Source organism: Macaca fascicularis, chromosome 12, assembly GCF_037993035.2.
Source record: "Macaca fascicularis isolate 582-1 chromosome 12, T2T-MFA8v1.1".
Lineage (NCBI taxonomy): Eukaryota > Metazoa > Chordata > Mammalia > Primates > Cercopithecidae > Macaca > Macaca fascicularis.
The window spans coordinates 16,087,669-16,105,069 of record NC_088386.1 but is presented as its reverse complement, the minus strand read 5'-3'; the positions used below and the strand labels follow the sequence as shown (position 1 = coordinate 16,105,069).

The window sequence follows — 17,401 nt, the reverse complement described above, 5'->3', positions numbered from 1 at the left end:
ACCCAAGAAAAAGTCAAAGAACTTAAGAATATTCTTATTATTCAAATTAAAAGTTTGTGTCCCAGGAAAAGAAGCACGCAACATCTTATCTGCTATTGCTTCATTGCAGGATGGTATTAGTCCTGTTATATATCTGGAATTTGTAAACATAGCTGCCACTCGTATTTTTTGTAGAAGGTTGTGGAGAAATGCCCCCATTAATAATAATTTTTTTAAAAGCTTATTATGTAATCTTAATTGGTAATTACAGTTGCCTTCTTCAAATGTTTATTTCTTTTACTTTTACTTTCTGTCAGCATGCTAGAGAGGTTATTTAACAGGTGGGGCAGACCAAAACTTCATTCCTGCCGAATCTTACTCCTTTCCATCCTTTTCTTTTCTTTTTTTCTTTCTTTCTTTCTTTTTTTTTTTTTTTTTTTCCACAAGAGTCTTGATCCGTTGCTCAAGCTGGAGTGCAGTGGCACCATCTCAGCTCACTGCAACCTCCAGCTCCCAGGATCAAGGGATTCTCCTGCCTGAGCCACCTGAGTAACTGGGATTACAGGCACCCACCATGCCTGGGTAATTTTTGTGGGTTTTTTTTTATTATTATTTCTTAGTAGAGATGCAGTTTCATCATGTTGGCCAGGCTGGTCTCGAACTCCTGACTTCAGGTGATCCGCCCACCTTGGCCTCCCAAAGTGTTGTGATCATAGGCATGAGCTACTGCACCTGGCCCCATCCTTTTGTTAATTATGCTGTTACAATTTTGGTTTTCCATCAACCAGTACTATTGGGCAAAAATGTATTTGTGACTCTCCTGAGTTCCAAATGTATTTCTCTTTGCCCTCCTTTGCACAGCAAACATATTTTTATTTCTGGCAGATGAGGTCCATCATCAGACCCAGCTGCGTAACTGTGTTTTGTCTTTTTTTGGGGGGGAGGGGGTTGCATAATGAGCCCACAATGGTGGGGAGAAAATTTCGGTTTCCATTTTAGAGGAACAGAATTATGACTATATTCCTGGTGGATACCCTCTTCCTTTAGGCGATGGACTTCTAAATTCACCAACTTCGATATTATGAGAATGAGAAGCAAATTGTGTTCTGTGGGTTATTGGTGTGGTAATAAAAGATAACACTACTACTTCTACCCCTTAGAGCCTAGATCTGTACCTCATGGCTATACAGGTGGGACACACTGCGTGTTAAAGGATGACATCCTGGCTTCAAGGTTATTGCTAAACAAATAGTGCCAAAACTGAGGTAGAGCAGACTATTTTATTCTTCTATCAGCCCAGGTACATATAGGTAGTGAGGAACATGATGAAATTAGTCAATACCACCACTGAGCCCATGGTGCTTTTTTGCCACAAAATATTTCCTTTTTTGAGATAATGTAATGTAGATTATTATGGTAACAGATAAATGTTTCTGTAAAGAGTAGTGCTGAACAGATCCGTTGGCAGCAAAAGCAAATCCACACCCAGAATATATGTGTATCTCTGTAATGACAAAATGCTACACTGTCTTGATGGAAGGGTTTTCATATAACTCATGTGCCTTCCTCATTATATTATCTCAAAAAAGGAAATATTTTGTGGCAGAAAATTCACGTGTCATCAGCTCTTCCCCTGAGAAGTGATACTATGTCAGAATCTCAGTGGTGGCCACCACCACTGGCAGGTAATAGTGGGAGCCGGAGGCTGATGGACATGTACTTTGCAGTCATCTTTTCCTGAATTTTTCCCCTTTCTAGTAAGTCGATTCACTTGTTTTTCCTAAACCTCCTTGTCACTAGTTTTCTAATTTTACTTTTTACCACATCCCTGATGGGTGGACCCTTATTAGTTATTGTGCCTGAGTCAGGACGTTTCCATGCCCGAAACTAAGTCTCCTTCCACGAAAAGTGGACACCTAAGTATTCCCTTCAAAATCTTACCAACTGGGAAGATTTCTGTTTATTATTGTCTTTCAGTGCCACTCCTGAGTCAGATTCTAATACAGAGCCTACCCAATTCCAGCTTGTTGTTGTACATCATGCAGACCTGCCATAAACCAGGACTGCGTTTATTTCTCCCTTGCCAACTCATGTTAGAAAACATGCCTTGTGGCACAGATGTGAGATGAGGAGAGGGGATGAAGCAGAGAACGCAATACAATGGGCAGTCACATTTGTTTTCTGGCTCAATTTCACTTCTGTTTTTTAGTGGAATGGTGTGTGTGTGTTCTAGTCTATGGTCAGTGGATCAGATAACATTTCATGACGGGCAGTTTTGGTTGCATACTCACTTGGTATCCTATGGTGAGGATAAATGTTTCTGCTGGAGCCCTGGAAAGAGCTGCTCTTGAAATAGATAATATTTTTCAATACAAGCGACAATGGTCTTTTTTCAAATCTTGTAGTGCCTGTCCCATGATTGTCATATGGAGCATCCCAGAGGCTCCACACAGCATCTCTATTTGCCATGGGCACTGACATTGCCATCGGATCTGCTGGAGTCACAAAGTTCTGGACATAGAGAAGGTTGCAACATGGCCTAGATCAGTTGCAGGGCCCCCTGGTACACGGATTCTACTCAGAACGAGCAGCTTTACAGCTTGTCTGGGATACAGAACAGAGAACATATGTCAATGCAGCTTATGTTGTTTTCAAAGTCCAAAGAATTCAATTCCTGTTTACTTTTGCATAAGTACAATCAACAATTTTTCTCTCACTTTAGAAGAGATAGCCCAGTGTATCCCAAACTACTAGATTTCTAGAAACATCCCCAGTGTTGCACACTTTTAAATTTTAAATAAATTTGTCTCCCATTCTCTACCTCTATGCAGAGGAGGTCTTGTTCCCTAGGATAGAGGTTGCCTCTGTCAGGAAGAAGATTTGTCAGAATTTTGATGTTCAGTGTCTTCAGCCATAAAATTAACCACATACAGCAGCACTCAACCATAATGTGTTGTTTATAAGATTGTCCCAGATATCGTAACTATACTGTATACTTTTGTCCAAACATTCTTATCCTGTGTGTTGGGGTCCCAATCCATCTTTATGAATATCTTTGGCTTACTTTAAAAGAACAAATGGAGTTGAGCCTCTAATATGTATTGCAGCCCTGCAACCGTTCCTATGTTATCTTGGACTGTAGCCATAGTTTTCCTGCAACGACAGAAGAGACGGGCTTTTCCAAAGATACCATCATGACCTTTTGTTCTCCATGGGCATTCCTAATTTCACAATCATGGTTTCAAGTTCTCTTTTTTCCTGTGTACTATCTCTGGGGTGTCAGAAGAACCATGGAAACTTATTTCCTAATCTTTACAATCACCATTGTTGTAGCAAGTAAGTGCTAGAACACTTACTTGCTAAAACTAGAGATGCTGTGTGAAGCCTTTGCCACTCTCCATATGACAATCATAGGACAGGCATTACAAGACTTGAAAAAAGACCATTGTCACTTGTATTGAAAAACATTATCTATTTCAACAAGCACTTGCCCTCCCAATGCCATTCCCCTCTACCTGTATTTTATTCCATGTCACCACCACTGATGATTGATTACTCACAATTCCATCTCTTGCTATGGATTATCTGTGCTCCAATTCCCACCTGAGAAAGTGATAAATTCCATTTATACATATAGATAGAGAGATGACAAACGTAGTCTCAAAATCTAATTTTGAGGGCCTCTTCTGAGTCTGCTGCTGGTATTAACTTCTGTATCTGTCAGAGTCCCAAGTGTTGGCACATTCAACAAGATACTTTAAAGATAATTTATTTACAAAGCGAACATTTTATTATCTTTTTATTTACAAGGAGAGCATTTGCTAAGGTGAAGGGGTAGGAAAACCACAAAGGAAAGTGATGTAAACTAAGCTAGTAGCAGCCAAATTGTTACCACTCCTATGACCATGAAGATAAGCCATTACCAGACACAGAAGGAGAAATTTGTGTAGAAGTGGCTGCAGTGACACAAGTGGTGACATCATTTAAAGTTGACAGCCAGCCTGAGGTAACATTGTAGGACAGAGCCAAAAGAATAAATAACCTGACTTTACTCTCCTCTTTCTAATCTCCTGCTAAAGGGAAGCCAGAGGACATGGGGGCCCTTTTGATGTCATTCATATAGGTTAGCTCTCTGGACCAGAAAGTGGGAATCAAAAAAGTGGATAGTGGATCTTGAATTAAATGAAAGATACCTAGTATACTTCTTATTCCGTTTTCCTAGAGCTTAAAATAGTTTGATCCATCTAGTGGGCCCTCAATTTGGTTGATGATGATAGAATGCAAATATGATTGCATGCAAATATGAATGATTCATGACATGGATATGGTTTTAGGCCACATCTCACTCTTCAATCACTGTTCTCATTCTGATTACTCCAGTAGTGCTTTCATCTGTTCTGTCTACATTACTGAAAATCCATGAAATCCTGACTTCATTGCTTAATTGTTTCCTTCCTCTACAGTTGCTATTCCTGGAATTAAAAGGGTAACTCAGAATCGGAGAATTCTCAGAGAAGTTAATAAAATTCAATACACAGTCTAGAAAATGTAGGTGTATAATGGAGATTTCAAGGACAGATGTTTGTGGGTCACTGAGCCCACATCTCTACAGTTGGTCTCAAATAACACTCATTTATTCTAGAGGAACTCCTGCATTCTCACATCGCCCACTGGTGGTCACCAGATGGAGAAAGACTTGCCTTCCTGATGATAAATGACTCCTTGGTACCCACCATGGTTATCCCTCGGTTTACTGGAGCATTGTATCCCAAAGGAAAGCAGTATCCGTATCCTAAGGTAAGTAACGTGAAAGTGCTATTTTGTTCCTTCTCTCTCTGCACTAGTGACTTGACAGATGGTATTCTTGGTTCTTGAACAAGTTGTCTTTGGAGGAAAACAGAAGTTTTCCATACTTGTCAGACTCGTCACTTTCGAGCTCCCAATAGTCTATACACAGTGAAAGAGGTAGACATTATTTGAAAGTGTATGGACTTTCACTTTGGCTGCATTTCTTTCCTGTTGATGCTTACTTTTATTTGTTCACACCTCACAGTTGAAAGTGGGGAGAAAAGTGATTGGGGGTGTACTGATGCCAGGGCAATGTCTTCTCCAAGGCATACCCCATAATAGTTGTTACAAGGAAGGGGAAAGTGCCATGGTCAAATATACTGGAATATCTTTAAAAAAAAAAATCTAGCCTCTTTCAGATGATTTGTTAGAGCACTTAATGTACTATATGTTAATGTATATTATAAATCTTCTATAAAAAATAGACCACACATAAAGAATCTCCAGTATGAAATAGATTAAGCATAAAGAATCTCAATAAAGAAAAGACCAAGCATGAAAAATCACCCATAAAGAATAGACTAAGCATAAAGCATTTATTAGTATTAGTATTAATATCAGCATTACCTTGGCAAAGCATACTCTAGAACACACTATGTAAAATGCTGGTTGGAGTCATAACCCTGGGTAGATAAGATAGATAGAATTTTTTATCAGATGAAGCAAATATGGCAATATGTTCCAGACAACAAAAGTATTTTCAAGTGTTGGGCAAGGCCTCTATAAGAGGGTTGTAAAAACATCTGGATTGTACTGTTTTTTCCTCTGTATGCCATCTTTAATTACTTGAGATCTCTTTTAAACCTGTATTTTTCCCAATGTTTATATAACGAAGAAGAAAGCTCATGAGGAAGGCTCCCAATACATTAATCGTGTAAAGATGTCTTACAGGAAACTTGTAAAATTTCACTTCTCATTTTAGCTCCTAGTTAAGAGAGGATGTTGATCTCATTTAGAAGTCATTTTTACGCCATTTCTTTAGTGAGTTGTACTTTGTTTTTTCAAGCACAATAGGTTTTCTACCTTTTAATTCATGCACTACATTAGTTGGACAAACTACAGGGCAGACTCCCATCACCCTCATTACTCTAGTCCTGTCAGGGTGGGGGTGAGGTAATTCACACTTTCCTTCTGTTCACACCATCCACCACATTCATTTTATCCAAGGGCAAAAAAAGGAGGCTTGAATATGGAGGATCAGAAATAAGATGAGCATTTTCCTCAGTGAGATTTTACTGCCATTCTTTCTCATCCATCTTCCTTCCACAGGTTGTAGTATTAAATGCGAGATTATGAAGAATATGAATCCATGATTTTAAAATGTTATTTTTAGGGTCTTCTCTGGACATAGATTAGAAGGCAGATATGCTCAGTGCTTTTTAGGATAACATAACGATTTAACTTCACAAAAAAATAATACTCACTAAGAGATTTTTATTATACTCAAAGAAAAGAACTTCTGCTTTCTCCAGTTATTGATTTAGCTTTTTTTTTTTTTTTTTTTTTTTTTTTTTTGGCATGACAGTTTGGGCCTATACAGCATATCAGCACTATTTTTTTCCCCCAGAGAAAACCTGAAAAGTTGCCCCAAATGTATTAATTCTCACATTTTTGATTTATGATAATAAATGTTCACCTGGCAATTTAAATGCAAAATGGTGAACCAGTGACATACTGTGAAACACACATTCAACTGTTCAGTGCATGGCACAAAGGAATAAAATAATATCCAGCTCCTCAGTGCACTGCACAAAAGGAACACAGTCACATCTGACTGCTCGATGCACTGCACAGAGAAAATTCAGTCAGTTCTGTGGAAGGGACAACTGTTTGTAACTGATTTCCCAAAAGAAATGGGATTTTTTTTTTTAATTCACATAGAAAAAACATATGCATTAGCTGTATGCTCAAATTGCCTTTTTAGTTCTAAACTCATGGTGCTTGAACTTGGCCATACCTAGGCCTCATAATTTTGACTAGATTGAGACAAACACGTGAGCCAATGGAAGCATTTGAGGAAGTTAAATTATGTCAGCAATAATTCAGAAGATACTGGATATGAACCTAGATACTTTATTATTTGATAATTTCTTCTAATAAATTAATATTGGTTAATAGTAAAGATAGGCATAACATAATAATGTTTGTTTATTAATTGTAGAAATCACATACGCTAGTGATAAACTTTATGTTTTCAGGGAGACTTTCCACTTGTTTGTTTTTTTCTCATTTGGTCTTTATCACAATTGTCTCTATTTCACAAATGAGCAAATAGATTCTAAAAGACTTAGTGCTTTTATACAAGTCACAGTTGTTTTAAGAACAAAGAAAAAACTCAAATCTATTGATTTCATCCCTCTCTATAAAACTACCACAGGTCAACAGTTTGATTTCTAAAAACACAGCTGGAATCCAAACATCTCCTTGTCAAGTTAACACATATATATGGAGCTCTATTTGCTCCATTTACTCCTAATGACTTAGCTACATATGGGTACCATTCTTAGCCTCACACCTGACATTTTATATATATGCAAATAATATATATAACTATATATGATAACCACTGTTAATATTCATTACCTGTCATTTTATATACATGCAAATAATATATATAACTGTATATGATAACTACCATTAATATTTATTAGAAATAAGAAAGCATTTCTAGTTCTCAGGTGATTTTTAGTAGGAAGACCTGCTCCCCTACCCAGGTACTTAAGACAATAGGACTGTAAGAAAATAATCTGTTTTGGTTCTTGTTCTTAAAACAAATTTTAGTATCATTTTGGGTATGTTACTTCAATTTTCAGAATTTTTATTATCTACTCTGGTTTCAAAAATTTTTTTGTTAGTTTTTGCTGTAACAAATGTATTGTTTCAATTCACTCTTATGCAATAAAAACTTTCAAAAAATACTACTTTGAAAATTGAAACAACACAGAGTTTATACTAAATTGTGCTTTAAATTAAACTAGATTAAAAGGAGTATAGCAAATACTTAATGTGGTCAGATTTACTAATGAAATACAGTAAACACATATATTTGTATTTTACTTAATTCAGCATCATTCAGAACTCATAACATACCCTATCATTAGCAATTCAGCACAAAAGAGATGCACGGTTCTATCCCAGTAACCTCAGGTTAATCTTTTTAATTAAAACATTATCTTGTTTAATGACAATTTAGTTGTCAGTAAAATAAGGTTAATTGTTATTGAGGCTTGTGTTTCAGAATAATAGAGGGAAGAAATTTGTGGATTTGCAGTCTTCGTGGCAAATGTAACTGTAAAAAGCAAATAGATGAAAACCCTCTAATCTGCAAACTCTTGAAATGATTCAAATATTAAAATGTACAAATGAACTTGTGATGTGTGCTTAATTTCAAAACTCCATGGAAAGATACAAATCTGAGATTATAGAATGCTGGACTCTTGAATTTTGGAGGCAGCCTAACGCTTAGTTGAGTGTTCACATTTTGTCTGAGAACTGGCCACATATGTGCACAACTTCTACTTTGTGATGAGCTTATAGTGCTGCTGACGTAAAGAAAACTGCCTTAAAGATGATAACTGATATGTCTTTAACAAAGTGTGCCATAAAACTGCATCATTGGTAAGAATTCACAGAAAGATCTAATTTAATTTAATTTCCCATTTGCTTTAATCAGTGTATCGAATGATAAAAAATAGAAGCACAGCTTTTCACTAACTAGAAGATTTAGTATCTTAACAATAATTATCATTTTAATTCAGTACCATATCCTATTTTAGGCACTTTATATAAATCTTTTTATTAGTCTATAAGACATTCTTATCTACAGACAGGAAAGCTTCAACTCAAAATTTCTGATTTGTGACATTCTCAAAGAACAGTTTGTCTCACTTTGGACAAAATGAGACGAATAAAATGATATTTGAGAATCTTTAGCATGTGCTCATAGCCATGCCAACTAAATAAAAGCGTCAACACTTGGACTCAGGTTTCACTGACTTACATATTAAGCTAAGCCCATTCTCAAAATGTGGTCCTTGATATCATAGGGTATCAGCTTCATGCTGGAGGTGGACTGGCTTCAGCAATCAGTATCTTAACAAGCCCCTCAGGAGCTCTGAATGATCGTGATGCTGGCTAACTTGTGACCACCACTGAACTGTTACATAGACAGATAGATAAATAGATAAGGATACAGATAAAGATAAGTATTTTATTAAAATTTGCACACTGATTATCTGGCAATTTTGTTAAAACAAATTTATAGGCCCACACTGAGAGATTCTAGTTCCATGTCTGAATATAGGTTTCAGGTGGGGTCCATGAATGCATTGCTAAGCTTCCAGGAGATGCTGATTGATGCTACAGTCCAAGAACAGCACTTTGAATGGCACTGCTATACTGTGTCAGGCTCTGAAGTGTAACATACCTGATCCAGCTAGATAAATGGTAGGCTAAAAATTAAATAGATAAGGCCATTATTTTCAGGGAGAAACATGACAACTAATTTAAAACAAGAATGATGTGAAAGGGAGCTCCTAAGAGTCACAGAAGGCTAAACTGCCCAAAAAATGTGCCCAGGCACTGTCGGGCTTGGGAACAATGAAAAGACTTGCAAATTCTGATACCAGAGGCTTTGGTGGGTGGCAGGCTCATAGCTTACCTTCCAGGAAGCCCTTTACTCTATAACCAGTTTCATAGTCTCTCTTAATAGTTACCTCATTTCCGTAGTGGAAATCTTTCCTGACTTTCTTCTTTGGCTCAAAACTTCTGACCTGTGAATGATGCACTTCCACAGATGTGCTAGTCTCCTTTGATATCCTAACAAAACAACAGTTATTGAAGAACTCTTGCTGGCTATTGTTGGAATATATTACGTTGATTCTGGTCCTGATTTTGTCAATGCAAATTCCTTAAACATGGATCTTCGACATGTTTAAATCTGTTTTATCATTCCCTTTAGGTTTTTAGCAGATTTTTAAATTCAATTCACATTTAATTTCCTTTTTCTTTTCTATATATTTCTTTTTTTTTTTTTTTTTTTTTTTTTTTTTTTTTTTTTTTGAGAGGGAGCCTCGCTCAGTCTCCCAGGCTGGAGTGCAGTGGCCAGATCTCAGCTCACTGCAAGCTCCACCTCCCGGGTTTACGCCATTCTCCTGCCTCAGCCTCCTGAGTAGCTGGGACTACAGGCGCCCACCACCTCGCCCGGCTACTTTTTTGTATTTTTTAATAGAGACGGGGTTTCACCGTGTTAGCCAGGATGGTCTCGATCTCCCGACCTCGTGATCCGCCCATCTCGGCCTCCCAAAGTTCTGGGATTATAGGCTTGAGCCACCGCGCCCGGCTCTTTTCTATATATTTCATGTAGACTTCTTTAAGCATCAGCCACATCAGAAAGATAATGGCATATTGTTTAGAAACATATTGAGCCACAAGTAATCAAGCAAGTTGGTACATCATTGATGTGATTATTCATTCATTCATTCAACCTGCTTGAGATATGTCGATGAAAGTTCTCATTCCTGCCTCTTACTCACAGTGTATTTGGCAAAACTTTGAAGGTCATTGTGTTGGAATGAACAGAAAGCACAATATTTGCATTGTAGTTAAGAACATCCTGGGTTTAAATATGAACTTTCTCAGTTTTAGGTATTTGACCTTGCACAGTTTGCTTATATTCTCCATTGTGACCAAGAAAATGTTTATATCTTACGACTGTAGTAGGGACATTTAATTTAATAATTTGTGCAATGCCTTTAGCGTCTGCTATGTGCCAGAAACATACCAACTACTATGCCTGCTAGTTATTATTTATTTAATAAAGTGTTGATTCACTAAACTCAAATTACATTATCCTTGTTATCCTTTCCTTTCTGCTCCTCATGCCAGGTACTCAGTGAGGGCAGTCTGCCCATGGCCCACCTTCCAAGGGTTGTCAATTATGCAAATGAGTCACCCCATGTAGTCATTAGTAATGTTTAAAAGAAAAGCCCGAGAGATTAATGTGATAGCCTACATTAGGCTTTTGGAATTTTAAGCATGGGGCACCTGGTTTGGGTAGGCTTCCTTCTTTCTTTCCTTTCTTTTTATCTTCATTTCTCCTTTTTTTTTTTTTTTTGATTAGTCAAACCTTCTTCCCATCGCAGTGCATATCCTTTAATGTGAGTAGCTATTTGATCTACTAGGTTTTTTTGTTGTTGTTTTGTTTTTGTTTTTGTACAGCCAGCCCTTCTGGTGCCATTTTAGGGAAAGAACACAGTAGCACTGCCTAATGAGTGAAGTCATCACAATTTCCTATCACCTTTAATTGTCTGACAAAAATGCTTGAGAAGCAGCAATCTTCAAAAACAATTCAAAGCAATCATGTTGTCGAATTTAAAATCATTTCTACTTCAGAGAAATTAAACTTTTTTTCTCTTCTAACACAAAACAGTAAATGAATCAAAAATCCTCTTCTTTTTTGCTCAATATATTCTAATGCTTAATATACTTGCAATACAACTTTCATTTTCTCAAAGGCAGGTCAAGTGAACCCAACAATAAAATTATATGTTGTAAACCTGTATGGACCAACTCACACTTTGGAACTCATGCCACCTGACAGCTTTAAATCAAGGTATGCAATTTCAATTTCACTTTTATGGGGAAATAGATATTTTCACTCCAATTATCATTTTGCTGCAATTTAGAGAGAGATGTGATCAGCTCAACAAATCCACTTGAAAATAGAGCTGAAGTTGCCTACATTAGTGAGGAATGAAGTCATTCTTGGTGTCTGGCTGTTCCCAAGAAGCATTTAGCTCCAAGGTGATTATCAGCACCACACAATGACTGAAGAGCCTGATACTGAGAATTAGGCCTTTTGCTGGAGATGTGACAGAGATGGGAACAAAGGATCATTTTCCACTGTATTTTCTTCAAGAACATACTTGCTCCACATGCTTTTTTGAAGGTGTTCGTTAAAAGTGTATAATCTCTCTGGAATTTGTGAGTTTTTCCAACTTTCTCCCCAGAGTTTTCCAAAGATTTTCAAGCTTTCTTCTCCAGACAGAGATATTTAATATTTTTTTTTCAAAATATCCTATGTATGAAGTATTTATATTTAAGAAACTTGATCAGGGAGAAAATAAACACATTTTATTGGGTCGGAGCCATAATTTTAATATTAGCAAAATGTTCAGTAGTGAACAACTAATTAAACAATCATGTGTATTTTGAAATCCAGCATGGTTTCAGACTTCAAAAGTGATTCTTTCAAATACTAGAGTCCTTTGGAAATTTTTACAACCCTAGAGATGGGATAGGCAGCTGATTTAGAAAAATGTTTTCACATTATATTGAATGATGTGGGGCTAAGTTCAAAGTCTATTTGATGATATCGATAATCAGTTAGGGTGATTGGTTCCAACAGAAATTTCATTCAATTGTTGTTTCATTGACATTATTTAGAAAAAATTTCATCCCAGTTGGTCATTTTCACAGAGAGTGCACTGATGTATATGGAAATTTTACCTACTTGAACAGGTAATAAAGGTTTATGGAATGCTTACTCCGGAAGACCTTCATTAACTACCTAATACAAATGTCTCCTTCTACTGATGGAAAAGATAAATCCCAATGAGAGTAAATGATTGAGATAGAGGCTCAGGACTGATTGATAAGAAAAGTAGAAAATGAAGTAAGGCCTCTTTCATCAAGTTGCAGAGCATTTCATCCACGTTGGATGGAAGACCTTAAAGATAGGCCTGAATTGACATATAATGTAATAAAGCTGACCAAATCAAATAGTAACATTTATTTCTGAGCTTGATCTAGCAGCCTTGAATGGTTACCTTACAAATGAAGCAATGATAGATACTATTGACATTTTATCTGGTCCTTAACTCTCATCTTTTTCTCTGGTTTGTTTAATGCTACGGAATAACAAGAAAGGGAAATAGACTACGAGTGTTTGAGTCACCATTTCATTTGCCTCATTGGATAAATCACTATACTTCTCTCAGGGCTGAATCCCCTTAGCTGGGACTACAGGTGTGTGCCACCACTCCTGGCTAATGTTTTGAATTTTTAGTAGAGATCGGGTTTCAACGTGTTAGCCAGGATGGTCTCGATCTCTTGAACTCGTGATGCGCCCGCCTCGGCCTCCCAAAATGCTGGGATTACAGGCGTGAGCCACCGTGACTGGCCCTGTTTGTCTTGAAATAATAATTTCTAATTTTTTTCCTTTCAAAAAAATTTTTGCAATGGGAATCAATTTTACAATATCCATGTTTCTTAAAAGGAGCTCTTGATTCCTGACCTTTTTTTTTTTTTACCTGTTTGTATAAATATAAATATATATAAATTAAATTATTAATAACATACTTTCTTCATGTACTATTAAGTTCATCAAATGTCCTCTCTTCTCTTTGATGTTTGTGTTGTGTTTGTAGCATAGCTACCTGTATAATTTGAAATACTGCCTAAACTCTCAATAGCAGAATACTTAAATAATTAATTCTTTTTATAATAATTTGCATGTTTATGGTTTTTTTTGTATGTTACTTAAGCATCTGGTATATTTTTATAATCTTTAGGTTATCTATGAGTAGGCAGTCAATAAGTGAATCATATTCTGTTTCTCGGTACTGTTACAAACTATCATTTTTTCCTTTTCAGTACTTTTTTTCCCACCACCTAAACTGCAAATACAATCATCTCTTAGCTTTCATCTCTTAATAAAATCACCACAATGACTACAATAATAATATAAGGAGGAATAATAGTAAGATCAATATAGAAAGTTTTTTTCATGATTTGCACTACCTTATAAACTGGATTCTCTGACCTCCACACTGGAGAACAACATTTTTTGTTGTTTGAATTGAAGATCTTAGGTTCTTTTTTTGGTCTGTTTGATTGTTTATTTGGATGATTGGTTTACTTATTTATAATAACTAGTGTTTATTCCTGTAATAGAAAAAGTTCCCCAAGCTAGTATCATTATCATTGTCCCTTCAACCCAATACTTATACTCATCAAAGACTGTAAAATATATTTTAATTAATTTATATGATTTAAAAAGAAATTAAAAGGTTAAGATAATCTATAGTAATGCATAATTTCTTCCCCTAATTATTTTCCTCATATTCTCTTCAATTGTTTTATTTATTTGTTTATTTATATCTGATTCAGCTGAAGTCATTTCACCAGTGTAGCCAATGAGTGCAACTTTTCTTCAATAGTAATTCAGTTCAGACTCATCTCATCACCATTCAGTTTATCTTTATCTGAATCACAGTCTGTATTGATTCTGAAAAGAATGTAACATGGTAGAAACTAAGATAATGCCCCTTCTTGAATATCCCCAGAACCAGTGGGAGTCAGATGGGTTATCTCATCTTGGAAGGAAGAAACATTTTGCCAAATTGTTGTACTGTTCACTTAGGTATTGCAATCACTCAATACCTTTATTAGAAAATTTAAGTGTGAATTTTAAAATATATATTTACTTTCCAGGGAAATTTTATCTTATGATAATGAAGATATCTTATCTCATGAAGATTTTCCACAGATTGGATAAGTCACATTAATTTGGAGAAGTGATACATAGTCATTTGTGTAGACCTCTCTAGTCTGAAAAGTAAAAGTAATGATTCGTCCTTGGTTTCTTCTTACTCTATGTCTTTAGCGTTATTTTACTTATTAGAAACCTTTCTGTTGTCACCTATCTTTTGTGACCCATTGTTCTCAACCTGCATCACTGATTTCACATGGTCATTCTGTCCCTGTCACTCTGGGCTTGACACTGTCATGCTTTCTCTCCCTATTTCTTTAAGTATATCTAGCCTACATCTCTCAGTCTTCCAAGGAATATCTGTTCCTTCCAAGAAAATCTAATTAATAAATTAACCCATGTTCATGGAAGTGTCCTGAATAACCCTTCTTACAAGTAATGCATAGTTATTAACAGAGGTGTTTGGAGAACACTAGCTATAATTTGGTCATGAATACCATCACAGTATACTTATGGGAAGACATCACAGATTATCGAGAAGAGAATGAGCTCAAAGTAACTACATTGCACGAATATTTTGGTGTAAACACAGAGCAATGATTGGACAGGAAGGCCGTGAAAACACGGAGTAACTGCTAACATACCTGTCTGCAGGTGATGCTGGGGCCTCCATTCCACATAACCTTGTGGACAATTAGATCTTCTGTGCCAGACCACCCAGCTGATAGAAAGTCTCTGTTGACTTGAGTGCAATCCCTCTAACTAGCTTGTCTCTGTCTCTGTGGCTCAAGAGGACCAGATCCTCGAGGACTTCCTGGGTAATCCAGAGCCATGGAGACTAGGAACAAGCAGGAAACCCAGTTATAAGAAAGGGACACTTCTGCTGGCCACTGGTCGTGGAACACCAGATCTAATGTGTTCATGAGATGGAGTTCCAGGAGGACAGCTACATCTGCAGCAGGCAGGCCAAGGAGTGTGGCATTTCCAGGTAAGGGTGCTTCCCTACTCCCTCATTCAGAGACAGCCTGAATACTTACGAGTAAGCATGATCAGTCAATATGAATCACAGGGAGATGTACACCTAGGTTCCTGGGGCAAGGAAAGAAAGGATATAGGAAGTGATTTAGTGAATAGATACATCTTTCCTCCCCGCCTATGTGTCAAGCTCCACTTGAGCTTCCATTTTGGCTATCTCCAACACCTTAACATAGAAATTTCAGTGGTTTGAAATGGCCGTTTGTTTGACTTTACAAATGAAAATTTGTGGAAAGCCTTCATTCTTCAGATTGTGTTTACCATGTGCAAGATCATTCTTGGGTATAAGCAAGGTTTATAATGAGGTATCTCACATCAGATTATGCTTTGCTTATGACCATAAGGCACATTATGTAAAAACAAACACAATAATCACAATATTTAATCAAAAAGAAATATAAGTGTATTGCTGTAAATTAATGATTTTCAACTTAACAATTTACAACTAAGTTAGTGTTCCCTTAAAAATCAGTTATTCTCCACATTTGTACTGGTTGACTTTTTCATTCTTTTCCAAAGATTAAGTTTTGTTTTTTTAAGTCAAAATTTGGCATCTTAGCTAATCAATATATTCTGTCATGCCTGTGAGGTGTTGCAAAGATGTTCTTGTAACATTTCATTTGAGACCAACTTTGAAAAGGAAAGCTCTCAAGATGAATAAATTGTTCTGTTGTTGTTGGTATTTATTTTTAAAATTATTCCTGTTAGTTTGTTACCTCATATTGCACAAAATATAATATTATGGCAGGTAATTGAGACAAATTTCTGATTAGATTAGAAAATCAACTGTATATCAGTTCAATCTAAATTTTTACCAGAAAATATGACCTTGATTTTGCAGTCTTTGGTTAGTTGTTTATAATATTCAAATTAATTTTTTACTTCAAATTTCTACAACATTTATATCAATTGTTCAGCATTTCAGCACTTATTTTCTGATTATTTATAGTACTTACTCTCATTTTTCTATAAGCTAAATTCTCTAGAAAAATCTATTAAAGGTTAATACTTCATTTTCTACTTTTTAATATTCACATTGCTAAATATAATGGTGTATGCAAAATAATCGGCTTAAACGAAACACAGTGAAAGTGAACAGGACACTATTCTTTGCAGGATCACAAGGCCTATTGATATGGACAAAGATTATACCTAAGCCAGCTGCATATTTGATTCAATGTTGCCTTATTAACTCTTCTTAGGGCACTTCATGTTTTGATTTTACTGAGTTTAAAGGCAGTTTTCAAGCAGAGCTCAGCTAGTTGTGAAAGCTGCCAGATGTCTTGAAGAGATTGTTGAAAAAAATATGGCAGCCTTCCCTGTATGTCAAGTTATGCTTGCCCTTTTACTGACATCTTCACTTTGATAGGCTAACAAGTTTTCTAGAGGAAGCAGTAGCTACTCGGTGATGTTAGATATGTAGCATTCATGTAGTTGGATATCTATCCCAGATACCTCTAAAGACAGGCAATTTGTATCAATACGTTATTTTTCTGTAGCTGATATTTTTTTAAGTAATATAAAACTAGGCTAATTAACTGTGGGTGGTTTTTTGGTTTTTTGTTTGTTTGTTTGTTTGTTTTTGAGACAGAGTCTTGTTCTGTTGCTCAGGCTGTAGGGCAGTGGCACGATCTCGGCTCACTGCAACCTCCGCCTCCCGGGTTCAAGTGATTCTCCTGCTTCAGCCTCCCGAGTAGCTGGGATTACAAGGGTGTGCCACAACACCCGGCTAATTTTTTGTATTTTTAATAGAGACGGGGTTTTACCATGTTAGTCAGCATGGTCTCGACCTGCTGACCTCATGATCCTCCCGCCTCAGCCTCCCAAAGTGCTGGGATTACAGGCATAAGCCACCGTGCCTAGCCAAATCTAGATTAATTAGTTTTAATACAGTGCATTGATGACACTTTCCGTGACACATGGGTGGCTATTTCTTCCGAGATCAGATGATACCCGGCATGTTCACGGTGGTATGGCTATAGACTGGATGGCTATTTCTAAAGTAACTGATCTGTTCTGAAACTGGGCAAGTTTTTAGAAAAGTTT

The 17,401-nt window shown here is 36.5% G+C and overlaps 1 protein-coding gene across 4 annotated transcripts in view; it reads left to right on the top strand.

Moving 5' to 3' along the window:
• DPP10 (dipeptidyl peptidase like 10) overlaps positions 1-17,401 on the top strand; it is a 1,411,130-nt gene that overhangs the window by 1,306,951 nt on the left and 86,778 nt on the right. For all 4 annotated transcript variants that reach the window (XM_005572966.5, XM_065525407.2, XM_005572965.5 and 1 more), the window contains 2 exons: positions 4,622-4,776; positions 11,343-11,440. In XM_005572966.5, the coding sequence (XP_005573023.3) occupies positions 4,622-4,776; positions 11,343-11,440 (253 nt within the window). The remainder of the gene's footprint in view (positions 1-4,621; positions 4,777-11,342; positions 11,441-17,401) is intronic.